The sequence below is a fragment of the Lissotriton vulgaris genome, chromosome 6 (assembly GCF_964263255.1).
Source record: "Lissotriton vulgaris chromosome 6, aLisVul1.2, whole genome shotgun sequence".
NCBI classification, from domain to species: domain Eukaryota; kingdom Metazoa; phylum Chordata; class Amphibia; order Caudata; family Salamandridae; genus Lissotriton; species Lissotriton vulgaris.
Window position 1 is genome coordinate 218057904 of NC_141694.1, and position 23953 is coordinate 218081856.

General features: G+C 40.9%; 1 protein-coding gene across 1 annotated transcript in view; it reads right to left on the reverse strand.

Annotated features, from left to right (window-relative positions):
• Nucleotides 1-23953, reverse strand: part of LOC147707040 (protein eva-1 homolog C-like) — a 739660-nt gene that overhangs the window by 361125 nt on the left and 354582 nt on the right. The window contains exons 4-5 of the mRNA XM_086926252.1: nucleotides 22673-22825; nucleotides 4150-4293 (exon numbers count right to left, since the gene is read on the reverse strand). Coding sequence (XP_086782378.1) covers nucleotides 4150-4293; nucleotides 22673-22825 — 297 coding nt within the window. The remainder of the gene's footprint in view (nucleotides 1-4149; nucleotides 4294-22672; nucleotides 22826-23953) is intronic.

Below are 23953 nucleotides of genomic sequence, written 5' to 3' on the forward strand. Positions count from 1 at the left end.
ATATTTCCCAAAAACCATCTAGGTGTACCTTACTAAAAAGTTGCAATGAGTGGCAGAGGCGGGTGTTCAGATTCAAGGGAGAGTGGATGGGATAGTGGTGGTGAAGGGTATTGGGGTGGTAGAGGGTTGTGGGTGATAACGGTGCCTGTAGGAAACAGGACAATATTCTGAGAACTAAACAACGAATGAAATCTTATTTTCTGTGATTGAAGCATTCCTTTAAGATATGAGAAGTTTCTCTACATGCATGCCATTATGAAGCCAACACATCTGAATTCAAACTCAGTTATGGAGGTATTCAAGTAAGCCTTACAGGGAGTCTTTTAGTTTGGAAATGCTAGCAAATTTACTACTATCATGAGCCAAAGACAGTGTCTTTCCAGGTCGTAACTGGGAAAGCAGCTTTCTTGTATTTGATGGGTTTGTTGGGGAAGGTGTTTCTTCTCAGAACAGTGTGATCTAGCTACAATGTGAAAGGCCACGGACAGATCCAACACGACTGGGAGAATAGAATGCTATCATCTACCCGTGACAGGATACCCCTTGGAGTTACAGATATGCTTTATAAACATATTTTCATTTACTCATTCCTGCAAGAATATCTTCCAGCACCGCTAACAGTCCTGTTTCCATTCCATGTTAAGGACTAAATCCTAGCTTCTATTTGTATTGGATTCGTTCCTCCTCTTAACATGTTGCGCATCTATGTTACAATCACCTTCTCAAGATTTTAGAGGACCAAGCAATTAGCCTCTAGTTAGTGAGGACAACGGGGACATTCATTGCAATAGTGAATTGTTAGGGTCCAATCCAATAAACCAACCCATGCAAGAAAATTGGAATTACAGAGTCACTTGGCCAGAGAAACTCCCAAACTCCAAAGTAATCCAAGGGACATTTCATTGAGAAAAAGAGGTAAGATATTTCCATTGCAACACATTTGCTAATTCAAACAGAAGACTAACATCCACAGAGATAAACCCAGTTTAATGATCAAAACTTCCATCTTTCACACACCCACCCGCCAAGGAACAACCACTCAATTATAGCATTTCACAACTATAAAAGGAGAACAGACACAGACATATGTGGAGAAAAGGTTTAATTAAGAGCAGAGCACACACAAAGTGCACTATAAGGAATACATTTTTAAGAAAGAAGCACACAAATCAAGGGCATAACCTGCCCCACAATATTTACTCCTGCAAAGTCAATATCATCAACAAGTAATCCAGTGCCTCATGTACACCATCAACTCAGAGATCATGAAAGTACAGACACCAGCACTCTCAAGTCACACCTAAAAGATCGACGTATACTAATGCAAGACATTAGAAGGAGAGCAACACTTGTTTACTACGCCAACTGGGAATGTATACAGAGGTCACCAAGGACACCAGTTACAATCGGCTCTGGCTTGTGCTAATGCACATCGCTCGCTAAAAAGCCTGCCAAACGCCATGTAATTAGCGGTGAACTTGCATTACCCCTCTGTCCCTCAGGAGAGTAACTAAACATCCCTCACCAAGGCACTATGGCAAGTCCAAGGAGGAGCTCAAAACCACCTTTGGCCCTTTCACTTTCCTTGGGAACACCACTGTGGTCACAACAAGCACAGACGAATTTTAATGTCATCGGTGGCCGCTCCCTCACCTTAGCAGTCTGTAATAGTGAACACCATTACATTACAACCTCCGTCTATTACAACCGCACAAGACATTCAAGCCTCTACATACAATTGTAATGTGATGCACAGCTAAACTTCATCACATGTATCTAAGGTTTCCTAAGTCTGTGCCATAAAACTGACACCCTGTTTCCATTTTGAATATTAGTTTTTGTATATTGGATGCCACTTGGCTTTCGTGGTGCTTGTGGAAATGTTTCTCTAATAGATGTCAACAATTCTGAATATGCAGTTGAAAGCCAAGCTTTCCAAAACAAAGAAACAGATTGCCTTACTAGCCAGTGGTAATGTGTAAGAGACTGGTGTGCTGTAGTGCTTAGCAGGCGTTAAGAATCAATGGGGTAACCCTGTGTTCCTCATAACTCTTTTTTCTTCACATGTTTGCATCATGATGTGTAAGTGACTGTGTAACCCCTAAGTAAGTAACTAGTGTTGTGTATTCAACAGACCCACTTTGTGTAATGCCGCACTTAGCAGAAGCAGAACTGTGCCCCGCTGGAACTTTCTGAGACAAATGCTAATTTATTCATGAAAATTATTTTGTGCCTGAACTCCAGTAGACAACTGAGTGTATAGCGACGTGGGTGGGCAATATATTGCACCACCTTCACTTACAAATATTTCAATACATTTGCTTAATCCAAAGGCGGCTTTCCTTTGTAAATGATATTTCACACTGTATTACAATATGTTTTAACACACATGGGGCCTAATTTCCTGTAAATAAAAAAATTAAGTCACTGAGTTGAGCTTAGACATAATAACTGAAATTATTGAATTTCTGATGGAAATGGGTAATAAAGAAAAGAGGCCACTGTAAACACAAAATAGGTTGATTTTGGTATTTAGGTGTCAGACTAAATAAAATATCCTATAATCGTAAACTGGACGGAAACGGGCAACACAGAGTACACCGAAGCCAAATTATTGAGGAGTGTAATCAACTATATATAACAAATTTGACTAAATGCCAATAACGCATGTTATTTAATGCAACTGCCTTAATAAAGACGCATTCACACATTTATTATTACAGTACACCAAAGGTTATATGACACAGATTGCATGCAACAATTGATTTACACATGGAAACAACTCGGCTAATAGCCATGACTGGGATTTACTTTGCTGCACAAATTTAACCCCTTGCATCCTGATTTTAGGTGAACCCATGTATTAAAACACATACAGAAGAAAACAGAGCCATGCCAAAAATCATATAAGCAAATACACAGAGGGCCTGATTCACAAGGGTAAACTTACACTTTTGTGTACGTTTCCAATTGTTTGATATTCACAATGGGATTTACGAGTAGTATCTTTACAAGTGTGGAGCCTCCGCTTATCAAAAGGTGGGAGTGTTCTGTAAGTCGGCCTTGATGAATCAGAGTAAAATATTCTATTTATTACTGTTTTTGTGAGAGGCATCATGAATCGCTTCGCCTCGAGTGAGTCATGGCACCTGCCCAAACTCATTATAATGAACAGTGTATTGAACTACTCCATTTTAGCACCCTGTAATGTAAGTAAAAAAAAAACTACACTTGAAACACTAGGGAGAATTTGCAGTTCATAAAAAACAAGTATGGTGTTTCCATACACGCTAAATAGGCCCACCAACTAGCAACATGTCACTCTCAACTCAACTATTCACTTCCCCCTGTCTCCTATCTCCCCCAACAAGTGACCCCTTTCCATCTCCCCTGTCCCGAGAACAGAAAACACTTCACGAACTATGCACTTGAATATACACTATAGTAGGCTGTCACATAATATTCCCCAATTTGCGAGGATAAATCATGTGAGGTGTATGCAAAAATGTCAAACATCATCATGAAACAAGAGAAAACCGTATTATTTTTTAGTGCCTAACCGTTTCATGTTACTTTACCATGCAAGAGACTAAAGGTAGGACCAGTGGAATTATTTGATTCAGCGATCCCAGTGTTTTCCCTATAAGTATAGATTTTCCTAATTTGCCACATAATTCATCATCTGGTGCATAATTTACAGATTTTAACACAAAATGCTGTATTTAGCTCAAATGGATCAAAAGTTGCTAAAAATGCAGCAACACCTGTTGATGGACAAGGAAAGGCCTTTGACTGGTCACCTCTCAGTTGCTTATTGCTGCATTTGTGTGCTGAACTAGAGCTAATGAGGTGAAACCTTTGCTCTGAAAGTGTTAACACGTGTCAAAATGACAAATTAATGAAGAAATAATATCATAAAATGTGCGGCATTATGCTGCATCGTTTGCCTTTTTTGACTCATAATTTAGTCACGCTGCCCCGTAATATCGTCCAGCCTGCCACATAATTCCAGTGGCTCAATCATATGCCAAAAACGGTGATAATAATGACAGTAAGAACAAGCCAAGGATAAGCATTTACTCTGTAACACGCTGTAGCATTTACAATTTGGTTAACAAATTAGGTCCCAGTACAAGGAGTCTGACTTACCACAGGTGTAGATGACGTTGAGGTGTTTGTGGATTCCTGGGTAGCAGGGATCTCCAAACTCATAAGTACTGGCAAACACACTGCAGCTTCTCCTGCCGTGGCAGCGCTGTGTCATCAACTGCAGGGCAGAGGCTGACTGGCACTCTGAAAAGAAGCATAGGAACACTACTATTCAACAAAGCTGATCTGAAAATGTTTGAGGGGATTTAGTGATGAGATTTACAAGTGTCTCAATATATCATTTATGAGAATTTATCTTGAAAATGTAAACAAAGGAGACATGGTTTGGAAGAACAGGTCTAAGCGAATGATATAATTAAGCATTACAGCCTGCTAGCAAGAGCTTTGAAGGTTGTTAAAGGCCCCAAACCCAAGATCTAGGCTTCAAATTCAGGCAAGGGCCCACAATGAGGTAAAGGCCCTTTATCAACCGTAAAGCCCGAGGCAGAATGGCTACAATTCTATCAGACACATAAAATGTGGTGGGGTACAATCAAATAGTCTAAGAGATCTGCCTGAAATCCATTGTTCTTTTGCTCACCATGTCACCCCAGTTTAGATCCAGCCATAAGCAAATCAGTCTTGACCCTGTGCCTCATGGGAACAGTCCAGCTTGAACTGCCAAGCCAGGTCCTCCCTGGACCGGAAAAAAGCATCCTGGGACCGGTTTCGGAGCATCATTCCATTCTGTTGTTTTTCACCCACTGTACCCATTGCACCTTATGCAAATCAATATTGACCCAGCTCGTCTGAGGAACTGTCTGTCCTTACCTGCCAAACGAAGCCCCCTTCAAATGGTAACATAAGCAACCCCAGGCAGGCTTCTGCCCCATTTGGCCTCATAAGCAAAATATAGCTTGAATCCTATGCCACCAAAAGCAGGGGACCCACATCTGGCAATACCATTGGCCACTCGGGGCGTTACATTACACACACAAAAGGTGATGGGGTGGTATAAAGCATTTCATTCACCGAGGGCTGAATGTTCTAAAATAAGCAGTGAGAAAAAAGACAAGCATTGAAATGATGGAGCAGCAGTAGCCCTTGGGATTATGCTTGCAACCCCTATTCTTCTCCTACGACTTCCTGACTGTCAACCATCACTCCACCCTGCAATTCAGAACATTTTACACATTGTGAAAATGAAAGTAAGTGAAAATGGGGTATCAAGGGTGATAAGAAAACTCCATTCACTACAAACTAGAAACAATAGTTACATTTACTACTTTATCCAAATAGCCTGCATATGTCCTCAGCTTTCTAAAGTTAAGTACAAAGCTGCACCACAGTAGAAAGTAAAATGTAATGTAAAGAGTACAAACAAGACTGTAACATGTACATAATTTGCACTTCGTTCACTTCTGAATGACTTGTTTGTTTAAAAGGTTTACAAATCTATTAAATGATGTAAAACATTTCTCTGATGTTTTCCTCTCATCCACCAATCCTCAGTTGATATGTGCCAAATAAAGTGCATAAAAACATGTTATCCAGTCCCTCTGTCTAAATGACATCTGCCTGTTTATTATTATATTATTAGATTGTTTTTTCAAACTATGCTTTTTCTTTCATAGCGGCATGAAAGAATGTAACCAAAAAAGGGAGGAGAACTTCAAAGAAGACATAATAAAAATGTTTTTAAACTGCATGATATTTGCAAAGTCTCAAAACTAGCGGCATGAAGAATTGTGCACAAATAGCGCTACATCTAGAGGGCAAGCAATACCACAACAGTACAATCTGCATTGAGAAAATGTCCCTGATTTTATAAAGCATTCCCTATAACTCAGCACACACTGCAGTGTTTCCTCTATATATAATGAACAGCACAATTAATTTGCATGTGAATCATAACGCAAAATGCAGGACGCTGCATTAAAATAGCATGATCAAATGTCATCCTTATACTTGACAATCACTAGTACAGCGCTCAATCAAAATAACATGCTACTTGTCTGTAAAGAGCTTCCGCGCCACATCGGGCACGCGTGTGCTTTATAAATACGTTAAGAATACTGTAGCAAAGATGGCAGATAGCTTTCTGGAGTGCTAAGAAAACTACCACAAGGAAAATTGCAATAAATGGCTAAAAATGTCCTTTTTAAGGTGAGAGTCAAAAGTCATGTTACAGTATGTATGACATCATCAGGATCCAGAGTCATGTGATGGCACTTCCTCCGACACCTTGAAAGGGTCTTAAAGGGCGATTGTTTTCTATTTTGCTAGCACTGGCATTCTGGTGACCTGATGTCAGTGCCTCACAGTGCTTCCTGATCGAAGGGGAGGGGGCCTAAAGGTTGTATGGGGTGTGTAATCAGTTTTCTTTCTCATTGACAAATGATGTGCCTGAAAGGGACTCCACCTAAGCCTTGTGCCTAAATTTGGGGATCTGGGTCAGTCCTTTCATCTATCGCATGATCTGGGGGTGAGAAGTAGGTTTTTTGCCAGAGGGGTGGAAGAGCCAAGGGGCATAGTGTACTCAGAATATTCTTACATCTTGAGAGTATTTCATGGCTTCTAACAGAATAGAAAGTTTCACATGGTTATACAGCTGTAGACAGGTCAGCTCATTAGTGGGCCTCTAGGCCTCCACTCTAGCAACTCTAGTGACACAGAAAAAAGGGTTGGTCACAACTAAGGATTCACAAAATACTGTGCAGAGAGGATGTAGCCTCAAGGCTAGAGCTACCGACTTTAGAGCTGGGGAGCCAGGTTTGAGCCTCGGCTCAGCATCCTTGTGTAACGTAACTGATGCACATGTAAAGCGCTCCAATTCCTTTGGGTCGAGTGTGCGATATATCGATCTGCAAAAAAGAAAAAATGTGCCGCCGTCGCTCTATTTGCTTAATTTGTAAAGGAATATGTGCCGGGCCATCGTCATGGGGCCACTGTGGCTTGCACCACCCATTGCCTCGGCCAGCGCTGCTGGTGACAGTACAAACACACTTACTAACATCACACTCCTATAAGTGTGGCTCTTCAAACTATTCCAGGCCTAAAGTGGCTTGGGTGGCAGGTATTAATTATTTTGAATTATATTGATTTAATAAAAACAACTGTTGTTGTGCTCATCTCTAAATAAAACAAACAGCACCACAATGTGGCAGACTGTCATAAATGGCGGTGTTGGCTGTTAACCCTTTGAATGCTCATGACGAGCTGAGCTCGTCATGAGCCACGGCGCTCCGGTGCTCATGACGAGCTCAGCTCAGCTCGTCATGAGCCGTGGAACGCTCGCATGCGGAGATAATTCCCCAGCTGTGCTGAGCATTCCACGGCAACGGGTGTGGCCGTGACGAGCTGAGCTCGTCATGAGCACAGGAGTGCCGTAGCTCATGACGAGCTCAGCTCGTCATGAGCATGGAGGCGCTGTGCGCGCCCCCCTCCCCCCAGCACAGCGGGGGAATATCCCCCGCAGCGAAGGGGTTAAGTGCCAGTGCCAAGCACCGGAAACCACCGGCTCAAATTAAGCACTGGCCTAACCCAGGACAAGGACTGTACTCTACTGGCTGTCAATGAAGGTGCGCTTAGTATGCCCTCCAGGTTGAGTATCTTACTCATGTCAAGAGCCTTTGTGCACACACTAGATTGATGTGCTGCTGTGTCAAAAAGTCAGGATACCAGATGAAATCTATTTGGGTCCACGGAAGAGGAACTCCATGCAGGAGACATTACTGCCCCAAAAAGCTGTCTGCAAGAGAACGGACTTGATCCGTTTTTCCTAATATTGGACAATGAACTTCCAAGACCTGCAAACGATAGTCTCCCGCTCCGCCCATCAGGCCCCTTTCTGCTAGAACTTCACTTCCTGTCAGAAACATTTCACTGGCATCTCACAGAGACGATTATTATCACATTTGAATAAATAGGATACTAAAGGGATTGATTTGAAGACATTATAATAATTTTATTTTTCTGTTGGTATCATGTCACTCAATCAATATTTGAAGAAGCACCTTACATTGAAGACATTATACGTTTTATTTTTCTGTTGGTATCATGTCAGTCAATCAATATTTGAGGAAGCACCTTACATTAACTGGGTTTGATGACTCAGCGAACAGAGGCATCCACCATATAAATTTGTGTTTAACTTCCCTGTCACAGGTTTGAAACAGTGAGTCCACTCATCCTTTCACCCTTTTCTAGTCGAGAAAATGATTACCATTAAATTGAAAAGCATTTAAAAAAATGTTTTGCGGGGCAAAAGTCCCAAAAGGGGTGAGTGTGCACTTTACAAACATGCGTGCTTACCGTGTTAAAAAAGTTAACTGTAACTCAAAATTCAGATCAATAAAACAATTCTAATGAAGTATCAAATTATTGTATTAAGTAAAACTCGTTTTAGTTATACAAAGTATCTATGGTCATATTAAATATGGATTCCTTCTGGATCTTTTTCGATAGAAAAGAACTGAGCCTTTCTTCAAAGGCTGCGATAAAAAGGGGTGTCCTAGTCTGAAGCCTATATTATTTCCTTCCGTGTATGGAAGGTGTCAGCCACACATCTGTCAGGCAGCTGGGTGATGGATGACTATCAGGCTCGGCCATAAATCATGCCGGCTCCTTCCCTATTGGACATGACAGGCCGCCCTTTCAAGGAGGCTTGTCCGTGGTATCAACTGAGGTAAAGATGGCAGCATTAGCTCCCCGGGCCAATATCAAATGCTATGCGTGCTTTCTAAGGTTCCTGCCTGTCCCGTTGGGCTCGGTTCACAAAAGGATCCCATTGACGTCGAGTTCGGTTACGTGTGCGTACTGACGCTCTGCTTCGTCAGCGCCGTGACCTCAATGCGGGCTCATTGAACTATGAACAACCCGCCCCGGGCGGTCCATCGAAGAGCACATTCCTCGTTCAAAGACACTTTCAGAACTAATACTTTCATTCTCAGGCCCCTCTAGGGAGTTTGCTCTTCATTATAACTTTGTATTTTTCCCTGTACATTCCTCACCCTGGATGCAGTGTTGGATTTTGTGTTTGAGTACCCTTCATTTTAAGTCTCATGCTTATCTTTGTAATGTTCTAGTATGTAACACTTTTCTCTTGTAACGTACCTGGCTCTATTGTACAGCGCTCTGACACCCCTTTGGGTAATGTCCGCGCTTTATAAGAATGCACTAAATAAATAAAAATGCACTCAAAAATTCCTGCCATGTTGGGGGCGGGGGGGGGGGGGGTTAAATAAAATTAAAATAAATAAATAAAATAGCAATGTATTGTATTGTGGCATTTCTATAGCGCTTTCCTAGCTCTTGTCAAGGCCTCAAAGCACTCTCCAACTGGTCAGTAGGTAGTAACCCAATTGTCCAGTGCACGGATGAGGAAAAGGTGTTGTTTGCAGTGTCATTTATTAGAGCTGAGCGTAGGTGTGGAAACTGAGGCTCGTAGATAGCGCTTCAGACCTCGAGCAGCGCAGTTTAGCAGCATTTTACTTGCAAAGTAGAATGTAGAGTTAGTTTTGAGCACAGCTTCGCAGCAGTGGATGCAAACTATGAGAATATGATTTTAGCTGTGTCCAGTTTTGGAAGGATACAAGTCTATATTGCTAGTATTTCTTTTTTATTGTGCTGCCTAATGTATGGTTTGGGTTTGTCGTATTAATGTTAGCCCTGCTTACTCTTTGTTTCAATTCATCCTCCTCCTCGCTTTTACTGTCCAAGCAAATAATGTCCATATATTGTGGGACTTTAATACATGCACCTTTCTTATAGAAATTCTAATGTTTTTCAATAACTGAAAAATGCAACTAGATAGGCCGTATGTGGAAATATCACAGAATCTCTTCTAGGAGGGTGACTACCTCACTCCTGGTCTTTAAGGACACTGTCTCTAGTCCTGAACGTTTCACCTACTAATCACAGATTTCAGGAGTGTTATACTAATCAGTTCAATGGATGCAAAAAGGGACTACAACACCCAGAATGCAATTGGCTATCACAAAAAAGTCTAGGATGGAAAACAGTGTCTACAATGAAATGGAGGAAGGTGGACACTCTATCCTGTGAAGATTGTACGAGACTGGTGTATATTAATGATCCCCAAAATAAAAGCTGACACCAAGTTAAGATTTACAGTATTCAGTTAGGTACCCACATCATACTATCATGGGTGCAAAAATGAAAACCGACTAGTATATTGCTTTTAGATTGCAGGGGAGGGAGGGGAGACTTCACCCATAGCAAAGCTATTTTATTTGTATTAAATGTAAAAGCGAACTTGTCAACTGAGACTCCTGTTAAGTGGTGAATCCGTAACATCAATGGTATCTAGAAATGTTATGCAAAACTTAATAACATTTGTTTAAAAAAAAATACTATCACGGGTGCAACAATTGTGATAATTCGTATGTGGATTTCACAAAAAAAAAACTAGGAAGGCCTTCACTCATTAAAGTGGCGTGCGTCATCATCAGGCCCCTCCTCACTTTGACAGGCAAGTTTTATTCACAAATGCCTCCCTGGGAGCTCTTTTGGAGAAAAAAAGCCTTGTGTACAGAAGGAAAGTTGATTACGCTGATGGGACCAATAAGAGTTAAAAATGTGTAGAAGGTGTTTAAGTCTTTACTCTTTATTAGTACCTCCCTAATACATAATTAAAATCAAAATGCACAGGGACTCCATACAATGCTGTTCCCTGGTGACACGTCAACATGTTTCTACCTCTCGCTGTCGTGGCCTCTATCGATCCGCGGCATTGATCAGGACTTGGTATATATTTAACATTCTTTCATGTTCACATGCTGCAGGAGAGTCATTCGAGTCAATTCCGTCCATAAATGACATGTTCCAGTGAAAAGATTTGCATGGACAAATATGTCACTAGGCTAAGCCTTATGGTCATAAAGTATGTTAAAGTGTGTTTTCTAAAGGTGTTTGGTCAATTTCTCAGCATTCCAATCAAGCAGATGAAGGCACTAGAAGATTATGTGACAAGTTTGCACACACTTTTGCACAATTAGGTATAATGTGGGTGATGAAAGGTTTTCATCTGTGGGGGTAAATTGCAAATCCTTATAAGAAGAATGAGGTTTTCTAAATCTTAAACCAGCATATTTGATGTAGAAAATCGATAAATACAGTGGATTTTCAATGTAGTAGAGAAGTAACAATAAAAAAATGTATGTCTCCAGGGTGGGATGGGCGTCCATTTGCAAAATACTGAACACTCACAAAGTTGTACCTTTGTGGGTATTCACCGTTCTTCCCGGAGTATTTTCATGTACATTTTGTGCACAATTGCTTCATGCAAAAAGACTGCTTAGGTGTGCAAATTTGAGCTGAAAAATATCCAAACACTCTCATGTTTCATATCGAGCAAGGAAAGAGCGTGTTATTTGTGTTTAACAATAGTTTTGGTGATTGTAGCTAATCTAGACTGGTATGCTAGGCATTCACTATCCCATCTTCTACTTTTTGTGCTCAGAACAGCAGCTTGGTTACTAACTCATACAAAATTGAGATTTTGAAAAATATTTTCAGCTGGAAAAAAGTAAAGATGGAATTGCACCTTTCGACTGTCATCCTCCAACTGGAAACCAGTTGAAATCCAATTGGAGGATTTTCCTCAGACAAACGTATTCAGAGTTGGTCGTCCAAGTAAAATTGGCGCCATTATAAACTAACAATTTAAACAAACAAATTGATTAGCGGAAGGCTGAGCGACACAAGCCCCCACAACCAAGAGGAGTAAATCCAAATGGATAAATTGATATGATGGTGGTCTAGTATATGTCTTATCGAAAGGATTTGTGCCAATTCAAAGCAGAATATTTGGTTTAGCACTTGAAAAGGATCAAGTGGTCTGCAATATCGAATATGGCAGATAATATTTAGCATCCGTGCCACCTTAGGTTCTCATTCGGGCCTGAAACCTAGTACTACTGGATTTGACAGTATACTTTTTATGGTTTGAGTTTGATTGAAATATAAAATCACATTTCAAATATATTACTATAACAATGGCTCAAAAACCCAACATGATCATCACTGAAAAAAACTCCATGTCCTAAAATATTTGAATTAAACTATGGTTGGGAGGAATTTCCCTTCACAAAAAGGGAACTCTTGCTTTAATACAACGAAGAGGCATTTTTCACAAAGTATCCACCACACTCAAGGGTAGTATCTGAAAGGTACAAACAGAGCAGGTTTGTGGCATGTGCTTATTGTGTGGCAGGAGAGTGGTTTTGATAGGCCGAGAAAGCTCCCAAAGGAAAGATTGAATACTGATCCAAAGAGAGTTTTAAAAGGGCCAAGCCAGAAAGCAGTGGGGCCACCCACCGGCGCATGCACTTCCTTTGCCGGTATTGTCTGCACGCAGATCATTTTAGTAGAAACAAGTGAGAAAGGGGAAAGGTTAGTATTTGTTCAATTAATACCGCTTGTCAGCTTCAAGAAGCCAGTAATGAATGTGCTTTAAGTTCAGTGACCCAGAATTGAGGTCAGCTGCTAGTGGGCTGGACTAAATGAGAGGGTGTCAGGGTGGTTTAACCACAAGACCCTCTAGGTCAAAGGGAGGGGTTTGTTGTGGCCCTCCACTGAAAGCCTGCTCAGACCTGCACTTCATCACCTGGTACTATTGTGTGTCGAATAGAGCAGAATGCTAGCCTGGCTCTGAATGCCTTGTCTGATGGCTTAGTGGACTAGTACATCTGCTCCCGGAAGCCTGTATTTGTTTTCATGGCCACAAGTTCAGATCCTGTTAGGTCCCCTCAGGTTTTCATCTTTCTGAAGTCGATAAAATGAGTACCATTGAGTTGGGTAACAATACAAAACGTGTTAGTCAGCTTCAAAATTCCACAAGGAGTAAACGCCTTACGTTACTGGCTTAACTTTATATTCATGTCTAGCTTTGAAGTAAGTAAAAGGTCACAGATGATGGCGGCTTATGCCAAAGGAAAAACGTAAAGGAAATATAAAAAGTTAGTGTGCAGATATCGAACGTTAACAATAGGATGTGCTGCTTGGTAACATGATGTAAGCAATGTCGTAGCAGGGGGAGGGGGGGGCGGTCCACCCAGGGCGGCACGAGTTTTGGGGGCAGCGACCTCCCCCGCTCTTACATGCAGCCACCTGGAGCGGGAAACGCAGGGACCGCCCCAGGTGGCCAAAGGTCTAGCTACGCCACTGGATGTCAGGTTATGGATGAAGAATCTCCTTCCAAATGCAACCCAAAGGAGGCATGACGGGTGGGGTAAAATGGTGGCACAACAGTCGCTAGGGCTGTATTTGGGGGGAAAAATGGTAAGACGCTATAGTGTCAAGCTTTGAAACCCAGTCCTCCAGTTTAGCAACTTCTCAGTCTAGAATATTCATACAGGAAAGACGTGATGAGAATAATGAGTCAGCGTTGTCAGGATCACCTGCAATCCAGCACAACGTAGAGTGGAGGCCTACTGATCTTAATATTTGCCTGTCTCATATTATATGGTGAGAAGTGTCACAGATTAAACATAAAACTTGTCCCAAAAGGCAAAAGGGATGCGTTTTGGGCTTTTCAGTCCATATCATCAGCATGTAGGGATGATTACGGGTTTCCTGTGTCGGATATGATGGTTATCGCACTGATACAATCTGACACAAAGGTGTTCTGAATTTATTGATAGTGATAAGTATTACGTATCCCAAAATTTTGAGGGATAACATGCACATTTTGGCGTTTACTGCACCAGCCTGCCTGTCCGGCTAAATACCGGTCCTTCTTACCCTGTTAAATTCCTTCAGGTTTATTTGCTGAAGTTCAATGGATGGTGCACATTTTATTGCACCTTCTAATCACGAGGTGATAAACATCACATAACTCATAATGCTGATAACTGAATTGTTTGCATAGCAATCATTAATTAACGAGACGCTACCAATCAGACTCTAAGTATGTTGAAACTTCTGAGAAACATCAGTGTGCGGGAGACCCATGGTCACTGAACCACCAACATCAGATGAAAGTCATACCTTCTGATGTACAGACCCTCAACAGTAGGGATTTAGATCCCAAAGCTAAGGACCATCTTGAGGGTCAACAATTCCTGCATCCATTTTTAGAAATTGCATAGATTCCTGTGTTCAATTTCCCATTGTCAATCTCCACAACAAATCTCTAACCAGCGACAAAATAAATCTTAATTTGGCCTCTTAAAGTAATTACCTATTCTTTTCAATTAATCATTGACTGAACTTTTTGCAGCTTTTTTTTGGCCCCTATGACTGTTGCTCCTTTTTGGAAGTCTGGTTGCTTAATGACCCGTCACAGAACATGGCTGATTCATTTGACATTCTTAGTCATGAATTCCCTCCCTCCTCTGGTTTAAAAAAAATATATTTTTATTAACATTTAATTTCAACACAAATAACAGTTGCAGTGGATCAAGTCATACCTCCAATATAGTCCAACAGGTCAACAAATTAAAGGTACACTCAACAAAACGATACATTTTTCGCATTGAGTTCTAACCATACAATGCAGTTCGGCTCTGGGAATCGTCTCTGTGCAGCCACAACTGGTGCTTTCTGTCACTAAGTGGCTTGAGATTATTTCTTGTGGCAAGTCCCTTTCAAATCTGAACCCTCATACCATTTCTTGACATGTCCCTCCTCTGTTTTTGACTCTGACAATGCTCTTCGTACCCAGAAACACAAGAACATTCAATGCTATAAAATGCAAACAAGCTGGAGCGAAAACACAATTCGGACAATGATAGAAAAGCAGATGGACCTTTCTATGGCCATTTCACCTGTTCCTTCTCCCTATCATCCCCTCTTCCTCTGTTCCAACCTTCCTGTTCTGTCCATTCCCCTTTTCTACTCCCAAATGACCATACTATTGTATGCTTGTAGCGTTACACAGCTAATGGTTGTGTTTTCCAATTTTGTTGACTTTTTGTAATATGTGTATCATCTCACAGTCTTGTAAATTCTTGTTTTTCTTTACTTTTTCCGGGATTTCTTCTCTATGACTGCTCATATTCCTTCCAACCAAATGTTGAAATTAATGCCACAATCCCCCGATTACTTCAAGGGTATAATGTAAAAGAATAACTTCAGATTTCGGGAGAAGAAAGCGGCAGATAAAGTACTAGGTAATGTTACCACCAAGTACATAGTGATAAGCTAACCATAGTAGAATAAAAGATCAAAGTGAGAGCCCACAACCACAGAAAGCAATAGCAGCTGCTGCTGGCTACAACATACACTCGAGAAGACGACAATCCTTTACCGACCTTCCTCACTCTACTTTATCTCGGTGGGGCAGATGGGGATATCTGCAGAATGCAGCCGATAAGTTATTTGGATACAATCAACACTATATGCTTCTAGGGCTCCTACTGTGTCAATCCACCCAAAGCTATTAAGACCTTGATCATCTCCTCTTATGACACAAATCTGAGGTGTTCCTGAGGTTTTAAACTCTCGGACGCAGACAGTCAGCTTCTGGCATGGACATTCCGGCTCATGTATTTTGCATGAGGTGGTTGTCACCAAATTCACTCTTCGTGAAAGCTAACAGTCTTGCTTCCGGGCTCTGGTGTGCTGGTCCCACCCATCAACATCCTGAATAGGTGGGTTCTTCGTTGTGTCCCTCTCTTATGGAACCACCCCCTCATTTGACAACTTCTGCCTCTGTTCCTTCTGTCTGGGTGTAGTGGGCTACGTGCTCTCCAGGCTCTGGCAACATGAAATACTCTTCAGTCAAAGGTATGATTTCTGTTGCTTCCCTTACATGACCTGATTTCTGCACAAGCACCAATGGTGCTATTGTCACTGGCTGTGTTTGCATTGTACCCTCACAGTGCTATTTGCACAGCATTTCTATCAGTCCTAGAATTATACTACCAGAGATTAGTAAACTTTAAAGAGGCCGACCAGCATAAGACAAGCATGATCTTCACCTAGTCCTGCATCACTAACAATCACCAGCCGTAAACATTCCAGAATGTTTCTTTGTTTGATGATGTCTGCTTGGGTTTTGAGGCTTAATATGACAACATTCTCCAGATGGCCCTTTTAAACGGACTCAAACTACCACTGATGTTAATTGCAATGTTTGGGATTGCATTAATAATCATTTTTACTCTCTTTTACAACAAACGCTGAAGTTATGCGACTGCCTGCATGTCCCCCTGCATGACTTCCTTTAGTCCTTTTTGCCTCCAACTTATGCACAGACAGAGTGACACAAACAAGAGTAGAGCACACCTCTAGTCCTCATGCATGACCACAACACTATGCATCCATGATGCCACAGCAGAAGAGCACGCTAACCATCTGCAAGCTCTTCAGCATCACATCAGGGGCAAGAAGCACTATATAAATGCAAGTTCAATACAATGTTTACTTTGTATGGCACATAACAGACAACTTAACTTCTACCAAGCGCTGTGAGTGAAAGAGCAGGAGATAAGCGAGACTTCTTCTTTTCTTCCTTTATAAGTCAACATTCGTTAGCTATTAAAAAAATTCTTGCCTACGGCCCATCCTAAAACTCAACAGGTGGGCCCCTTTCTGAGGCTGAGTCCTGTCTGTCTTTCTGTTTTTCATCCACCCCCACCCCATTGCTGCTCCCAATTATTCTTTCAACATCCCACTTTGCAATCTCAGGTAATATTAGATCTCATATTTCACCCTCCAGCCAGAGACGTTTTGGGAGTTATGTTTTCTGTAAATTATACATACGTAATGTTTTCATGAAAATTCAAAAGAAAAAAAGAGTGTAGTACTACGCCTGAACGGTGAAACATGCCCAGGCAGCATCCCATTCATAACTTATTTTGTGCACCTGATTACAATGAAACTACACAAAATCTTCATTGTTTCATTTTCCCTCCACAAAATATGGGGCCACCTTCTGAATTTTCAAATGTGGTTGCGGAGCAGCGTTTGGGTGGGCTCATGTGAAAATCAGTGTATCATATTTGGTAGGTTTGTGGATTTTCACCCACAATTTACTGGAACAGGATTCTCCAACGAGTATCTCGTGAGCTGCTGTTAGCTCTCCAGCTACCTGTAAGTAACTCTCCTGCTTGTGGGTTCCGGAGTAGCATGCTACTCGCCGAAAAAGCACTTGGACGCCTCATAAGGGGTAGCAAACACTATTTAAATGCAATTACAATATGCATACCAAAACTGTGAGCGTGTATTTGAGATGAAAATGTGAGTATTTTCAGAACTCATAAGTGGATGTTTGTCTTAAATAGTTGCATTTCCACTTGAATTTCCATTTTAACCGTTCCAGCCGTTCGCTTGGGCAACAATAAACATATGCTACCTGAGCACCAAGACACTCCTTCAGGTTGAACATTTGCTTTACAAACACATGTAATATTTAAAGTTGGTGTTTGAGTGATAAATCATGAGGCCTGGCAGTACTTATTACTAATATGTTTGACTTGGTGCAAGGAACATTGGAGCTATAGCGTTTGTATTATTACCCATGGAGAGGCAAATTGATTCCAAATTGATAAAACCTTTTTTTACATTATTGCTGGTAACCCTGCCAGATGCACTGAAGTGATGACTGCTGACATACTTGCCTGGAGTGGCCACTAATGCAATCTTGTCCGATGTGGTCTCTATTACAACAGTATAATATTAATATTAGTAGCTGCTGATTAGTGACTTGGTTTGATTTCTCTTTTCTTTAATCCTTGTAATCTCTGCTCTTTTGTCTTTGTCTAGTTGTGTCGGCCTCCACATGTCTAGCACCGGGAGACCCTTTTGGGTAGCTGTGCACTTTACAAGTGTAATAATAATAATAAAAGCTCAGGACGATATTTATTGAACATCCATAGCTCTTATTACAGAAAGGTTTGGAGACCCCTGCTTTGGAAACTCTGAAAATGGACTCTTTCAATACACAGGATTAAGTGCGTCTCCGGGACAGCAACAGAGAGATATCCCCAATATTTAATAAGCGTGAATGTAAGGGGTTACTCAATAGGTAAAATGTGTTTTTCCGCGTGGGAAAAAAGTTACAAGTGATAATGCACTTTTATGTTGCACTTCCATATGCAGTTATTCCATGAAGTGAAAATTCTACATATGTATTTGCTACAAATTTGAAAACACCTGGCATACTCCGAATGCTGACAGTTTCTAGGAGTACTCTTGAAATTAATTCAACATTCTACAAGAGTTTTACATTTGCCCCAAACAAAAGAATAAGCCAACAGAGGCAAAATCCTTACTTTTTATACATATATCAATTCTTCTGCATGTCTTTATTTGTTAATTCTAGAGTGACGTCTAAACTCTACAGAGGCACCTATTGTTGTTTCTCTTCTGAAAGTGCATTACTTAATTTACTGAACTCGTTCTACAATTTTGACTAAGGAGACCAAGTTAACTTTACGAGAAAGGTAGTGACCTCATTATATGGGGTCTGTTTCAGCATATAGGGTTTTTGGTTCTCAGCCTGACTTTGTTTCTACTCCTAGACTGTTATGGGTGGGTGAGTCATGTTTACCAAGGAACGAAGGGGATTTTATTTCCTGATCTTTATGAGTAATTGTTTTCCAATTCTCTCTTCCTTGTGTAACACGAGCTACACTTTAAAGCATTAGACACAAAATTATAAGATACAAATAACGGATGAACAACTTCTCGATTACATAATTCTAATCAGTCTGAAAATGACCACAGCAGTATGGCGGCCGCCATATTTCGACAGAATGAAGGCGGTAGAAAATGGCGTCTTAAAAAGGGAGAGCGCTCTGCCTGTAAATTGAAGTCTGAGCTCTGAGACTCGTGTCTTTCATTCCCGGTTCATCCTTATACACACAGCTGCCCTTTCTTTACCAAACAAGGCCTTATGCTCCTCATTCATTACTAATCTACATTTCGCATCGGTGTCAGAGGCGGTTGGATTAACGGATCAACAGCTCCTATTATCCCACACTCAGGGGGAAACGAAACGAAGTGTAGCTTAAAGCTATATCCTTTGCAGTTTTGGGCATGGCGAATAAATATTCTGTCTCACTAGTTGCCATGTACATTCTGCCTGAGTATCCCAGCATGCACCGCTCTGCCCTGCAGGCCAGGGATCTTGCTTCTGAAGAGCAACCCAACTCTGTTTTGATTCTACCTCCGAATAGTAGAGGCTATGCGTCGTTTCAGACCGTGACTATAAGAACAGTAGAAAACTGAAGGGAATACAAAGCAGATATACAAAAAAAAAAATCAGGGTTGTTCTATTTCGCGTGTTTGGGCAGCATGTCCCCATCAGGGTCAGTATTTATAAAACCAAATATAGGATACTGCATTATTGCTCCACAAGAATCACAAAATAGTACCAGATTACTGGCTTAAAAACTCTACTGCGATCAAGGGAGAAATTTTATTTTCCCTAGAGCTACCATAAATCCTTGCACTAGTGCTGCTGGCAGTTTTGCGGATCGACATACATGATTTAAAATAAATCAGATAACTGTGTTATTATCTACCATTTTTTGACTATTTTGGTCACTTATTGAATGTTTACCGTTGATGTTAACGTTGAATGAACACCCAACACAGTGTGGCAGAAGTATTCTAGGTAAAGTACAGAGACACGCAGAAGTATACCAAAATAGAAACATTTCCACTGTACAGTTATTTGATTAGTCAGGTTAGAATATTTAAAGCATAGGAGTTTTAATCTGGTGCGCCATAGAAATGAAAGGCAAGAAAACATAAGTTTCAGGGAAGATAATAGTGAGCTTCTACCCACTGTGCTATTTGATCCAGAATCCTTCCTTTCAACTTAAAAACAAGTACTGGTAAAGTGAACTGGGCTCGCTTTGCTAATGCATATATTTGTTTTTCCAATGCTTGTTAAAATTAAACTTCTTCACTGGACAAAAGCACAAATATTATTTCAGAACTAATTATGCACTAATGGCCACCAGGTCTCACCTTAAAACCACATGGCAGTTTTCTTGGAGCAGTATAACTGATATCAAATAATAGAATAAAGTAGATGGCTCCCACGCTGAGTCATGTTGCATCATCTTGCTTCTATATGAAATGTGACATAATGTGGTGGCCATCATGAAATACCATTTTCTTTTGTTGTATAATATAGTTACACTATTTTAAGATGACCATCACATTGCGCCAAGAAATCATTTTACAGCTTTCTTGGAACCGTATTAATGGGTTAACTAGTTCAACAAAACAGAATTTCAAGATGCCTGCCAGGTTGCACCATACTGCGCAACATCATGTCTATGTGCAATATGATATAAACTGGCATTACGTTTAGATGAAAAGACTAGAATATAATTCCAAGATGGCTGCTGCTGCCAACATTGGCTTTTTAAAAGCCAACTGTCTTTATAAAGCAAATACCAGCAGCGATAAGTAGCCAGCAGTGGTGGCGGAAGGTGGGTGACCGTGTTTATTGTGTACAAGTGACGGAAAAAGGATACAAAGCATAAACTAATCAAAACATTATGAGGCAGAACTGATCCTCTGGGTGGGATAAACAAAAGACTAGGGAGGCAAGCCATGCAATTGCAAGCAGGAAGATGAGATTGACAAGAAAGTCATCCAGTCATGAGAAAGGGGCAGACTAAAGTCCCACTCAAAGCATATGTTAAAGTACTGAAAACAATATGTTTGCAGACAGGTAAAGCGGTCTAGAAAACCCTAATGGGAACATACCAAAAAACAAACACAACTGAATGTTGAAGAACCTTATTTATTCACTGTAAGGATCTCAAACCAGAAAAAGGTTAATCCTGCAAAAAGGTTAATCCTGAAGAAATCCTCCCCAGCACCAGTCCTAGACTGTACAAATTAGTCATAATTATCTATAAAACTATGTACAGGATCCATCTGTTGCAAACCTAGCTACAAAGCAATGGAGCTCTGTACAAGCGAGAGGCAGATGGCGGAGGTGCGGGAGAGGCACAGGTAGGTGCAGCTCACACTCCAGGAAAAGATGCAAGAGCTTGATGGTGATATTTTGTATTTTGTCTAAGTTCAGGCAAATGTCCTGAAGAAGGTTTTAGACAACAGTCTGCAGAAAGCCGAAACAGTGTTACAATAGTTATTTTTATCTTTGCCAGTGGCTCCACAATAGGAAGTGGGATAAAGATGGTTACATTGAGTCAAAGCCTGATCTTTGATTTCTTCCTTATGCTGGCTTGTTATGAGTGTGCCACACTGCCTGATTGGGTGTCAGGGCTCAACTGTTTAATACGTAAATAGATCTTACTGCAACACGATGAAAAGTGTGTTTTCAGTATTCTACAACTTGATCTTATATGTATTTTCTTTGAATTATTTTGAGAGTGTTGGAGTAAATGGCCAAGTACTACATTTGTAATTATGAAAAACTAATACCCTTTTGTTGGAGAAGCAGTTAGCAATAGATGTACATTACATAGTCAATTAATGCAAAATTTAAATTTAGGTCCTTATTACAACTGGTCAGTCAGTGCTTTAAATAGGCAGGTACTGTCCAATACTGAGCACCCGCACTTCTTTAATATGAAAAGGAGCAACCTGCACTATTCAGCACTGCTGCTATACATTTAACAGAGGAGTGCAGAAACTTACTAGTAGAAAACAGGTACTGTAAATAGTGAGTACCTGCACTTCTATATTTCCATTTAGAGCACTGTGGTCAGTTAATTGCGGATATTAACGCTGCACTGATATCAACCATATTCTGAATTCCACATATCAGCATGAGAATGGCATGGTAATACCACACTTTCCCCTCTTTCGGAGCTGCAAAACGCTGCAAAACTTAGAATTCGTGGTGTTTCTTCCACACTCATCTGCGAGGTATTACCGGGCGAAATTTGTTTGTGGCAAAAGAGTGGTATTACGGCACAAGCAGTCACTTTGAAATCCCTGAACCCAAAAGTTTCCCTGGATCCTCAATTGTATCTTTACTACTCGGACGCTCCATGCTTAGAACAGTAACGTGAAAGGGAGCTCAAGGTTGTATACCAGAATATTAAGAACAGATATATTCCTCTACAAGAAGCACACCTACCAAAATAACGAGTAGAACTATATTTTGTCAAAGTCAGTATAGAAAAGGTAAGTATAGATTTACTATTCATAGCTCCCCATACCCTAAATATCTATATATTATCAAGGTACACTGCTGAGGAGTTTATAATAGTAAATAGACTTACCAATATACATTTAGGTTGACGATATAATGGTAGTCGATATTCTGGATACAATATGTTTTCAGGAGAAATTAAAGGCTTTATGTGGCGAAGCGCCAAACTGGTTGCACTCCCAACCCAAACCATCCTCTACAGCTAACAGACTCCCAGTGAACCTGGTGAACCCATCATGCCTTGATTGCTGGCTGGTGGCGAAGGACAAACAGACTCGCCTGGGCCTCCTCCAAAATCAATCCGGTCATCCTCCTTGCTTGTCCCAGTCCAGGGACCACGATCCCTTAGTATCCCCCTACTACAAATGCTAGGGCCATCCCATTCTCTGATAAGAACTTGTCCTAGCGTCATTTTACTGCATTTCTTCATGGTAACAGGTGGGAAAACCTTAGAGATGCCTCTCTTACCTATCGTGGGCGCACCCAGGTTTCGATAGGGACATTCCAGGCTGCCACCTTGGGACCTTCCGAAGAGGGCAGAATAGATGGCAATCACCATGCTTCTCTTACAGCTCAGCCTCAGCTTGTCATCTTCACAGGCTACTTTGCTCTTGTACTCGTCTACAGAGAGAGAAAGGCATCTTCAGTTTACAAACACATATATAAAATAGACAACGCAACAATTAATTTCCAACACTAATGACCATGGCGCCTCAAAAACAGATATGGTGCTTTATGTATACTAAGTACAATAGGCTTTATTACAAGTACTCCTGCAATTCCGATGGGGCTGGTAACAGAGGGTACTGGTCCCATTGTTTTCACAAGATCTGCAAATCAACTGTGGGTTTGATATTCGTCACAATTCACCTGCTCATATAAGGTAAAACCTTTGGGTGAAACTCCATGGGAAAATCCGGAGATTGTAGTATGGAATTATGGATTACCCTGGAAGTCACTTCTGAGGGTATCCTCAGGGTACACCTCATAATCCCCCAATCTTACCTCTTCTTGAGTTATTGATAACCCTGGTATCAGTAACCTTGGGGTTGGGGAACAGGGAATACCAAGTGAAGACCCAAGGCACTGGAAATTAGGTACCATCTCTTTATGTCGTATTACATAGAGTGCAAAGCCACTGAAATTACTGTTTTACTGTCTGAGATTCATATTTATATATTTTCTTTTCTTAGGAGTGATTATATTTGTACAGGCATTTTGATAAATACACAAAATGTCCTTACTGTTTACAATCATATATTTATTGAATTGTGTAAGCAATACATTATAATAAATACCACTGCGTAGAAACAAGCAATGATACGAAGTCAACACTTTTGGTTGACGATTATACGTAACTCTAGGCTTCATAATAAATCATGGATACATTCTCCATCTCCAGGCATTTTTCTTTCTGCTTATATAGATTCTCAGGTTTCCTCAACTTTGCCTAGAAAAATGTAGTGACATTGATATGATCGATATTAACTTCTCATTCCCTTCCCTCATAACACTTAAATCATGGAACACTGTCCTGCCCGTAAGTCTTATTCACGGTGGCCTGTTATCTGGCGGATCTGTCAGACTTCTCAGCATTTCTACCCATTCTGCAAGATCATCAGTCACCCTCTGTTCTTTTCGTCTAGCCCTGATATGTTGTTTCTCTGCCAATGCCCACTCTAAAATGTCTTTCCTCCATGACTCGGATCTCCGTGCTCTCTCTTTGGTCCAAAGAATCGTTATTCGATG